Source organism: Otolemur garnettii, unplaced genomic scaffold (genome assembly GCF_000181295.1).
Source record: "Otolemur garnettii isolate 467f Iridium unplaced genomic scaffold, OtoGar3 scaffold00108, whole genome shotgun sequence".
NCBI lineage: Eukaryota > Metazoa > Chordata > Mammalia > Primates > Galagidae > Otolemur > Otolemur garnettii.
The window spans coordinates 18,966-21,017 of NW_003852503.1; the positions used below are offsets into that span (position 1 = coordinate 18,966).

At 44.3% G+C, this 2,052-nt stretch overlaps 1 protein-coding gene and 1 pseudogene across 1 annotated transcript; one reads left to right on the top strand and one right to left on the bottom strand.

Annotated features, from left to right (window-relative positions):
- Positions 1 to 325: 325 nt before the first annotated feature.
- LOC100963125 lies at positions 326 to 738 on the top strand (annotated as a pseudogene).
- Positions 739 to 811: 73 nt separating this feature from the next.
- LOC100963446 (olfactory receptor 8B12) lies at positions 812 to 1,772 on the bottom strand. Its single transcript, XM_003796755.2, has one exon. The coding sequence runs from the start codon at positions 1,767 to 1,769 to the stop codon at positions 837 to 839; it is 933 nt and encodes a 310-aa protein (XP_003796803.1). The 5' UTR covers positions 1,770 to 1,772; the 3' UTR covers positions 812 to 836.
- Between the last annotated feature and the right edge of the window lie 280 nt (positions 1,773 to 2,052).

Genomic DNA, 2,052 nt, shown 5'->3' on the forward strand with positions numbered 1-2,052 from the left:
TCAAGGAGTAGGGTGCCGGCCCCATATACCAAGGGTGGCAGGTTTAAACCCAGCCCCGGCAAAAAAAAAAAAAAAAAAAACACAACATGAAATAAACAATGGAAGTTAAATATCTTGGAATTTAATGCAAATTAAATAGACACAGACACCGCCACCTCAGTAAAGTGTTGCAAAGACATCATTTTCAAAGGAGAGGGTCCAACCTCAGATCAAGTGCTGTGCAGACAGCTGTGTGGGGTCATTGACAGAGTGGGGCCTATTCGCGGTGGCTTGTGGCTCTTTCCTGGTCAGCTTCTCTTTCACATAGGCCTGTGGTGCCAGCAAGATGGGCAGGTGTCAGGGACTTCGAATTGCCAGGAATCTCTACAATCACCGACGAGACCAGAAGTGGCATGGAGGCCCACTTGGGCACAGCCCTGAAGGTCACCCCCTTGGAGGTGCTTCCCATGCAAAGGAGATTGTGCTGGAAAAAGTAGGAGTTGAAGCCAAACAGACAAATTCTGTCATCAGGAAGTGTGTCCAAGTCCAGCTGATCAAGAACAGTAAGAAAATCACAGCTTTTATACCCAATAATGGTTGCTTGAACTTTATTGAGAAAAACAAAGTTCTGGTTGCTAGATTTGGCCAAAAAGGTCATGCTGTTGGTGACATTCCCGGAGTCCACTTACAGTTGTCAAAAGTAGCCAATGTCTCTCTTTTGGCCCTTTACAAAGGCAAGAAGGAATGACCAAGCTCATAAATTTTAATGAAAACACAGTAATAAATTTTCATATGCCCAAAAAGCCATAAACATACACATTAATAAGCAAAGCATGTTATCTTCCCCGACTCCTTTCTTAAGAAAAAACTTTTCTGCTCAATGTTTTCCCCAGGGCAACTTTGATATCTTTGTTCCTGAAGCTATAAATCAATGGGTTTAACATGGGCACCACAATGGTATAGAACAGGGAAGACATTTTCCCTTGGTCAAGGGGCAAAATAGAGGGTGGTTTGAGATACATGAAAGCCCCAGAACCAAAGAAAAGAGAAACCACTATCAAGTGGGAGCTGCAGGTGCTGAAGGCTTTGGATCTGCCCTCAACAGAACTAATGTGAAGAATGTTGGTGAGGATGAGGGCATAAGAGATGAAGATGGTGATTATGGGTATCCCAATGTCGATGCCCACAACAATAAAGACTACTAGCTCGTTCACGTAAGAGTTGTTGCAGGAGAGCTCAAGGAGGGGAAGGATGTCACACATAAAATGATTGATAAGGTTGTGAGCACAGAAGGTCAGACTTATTATGCTTCCTGTATGGGCCATTGCCCCAGCAAATCCCATTCCATAGACACCCAATAAAAGGAACAGACAGGTGTGAGGAGACATAGTGACCGCATACATCAGTGGGTCACAGATGGCCACATAGCGGTCATATGCCATCGCTGACAGGATGAAGGACTCAGAGACAACAAAGAAGCAGAAGAAAAAGAGCTGAGTCATACATCCAGGATAGGAGATGATGTTCTTCTTTGAGACAAAACTCATCAGCATTTTGGGGGTGATGGTAGTGAAGTAACAGAAGTCTATTATGGAGAGGTTGAAGAGGAAGAAGTACATGGGGGTGTGCAGGTGAGAGTTCAGCCCAATCAGGGTTATCAAGCCCAGGTTCCCCACCGCAGTGACCATGTAGAAACCTAGAAACAGGAAGAAGAGGGGCATCTGGAGTTCTGGCTGGTTGGTTAAGCCTGAGAGGATAAACTCTATCACGGAAGAGTTTTCAGCTGCCATTCTCTGGGGTTGAGAAAGGGAGGTCTGTAGGGACAAGAGAAGAGGATCACTTAGAAAGAAATACCACCACCACCTCCCCAGTATCTGTTCTCCATTCTTAAGAAAGAAATCCACAGAGAGAGATTTGAACTTGGGTAAAAAGGTTTTACCATTTGCTATGGATCTATATTCACAGCCCCATTGACTTCAATGTCAAGAGTATAATACCTGGATCACTACAAGTTTTCAGACAGACTGTGTATGGTTCATTGTTTCACTTCCAAGAAACACAGCTGACGTCCTT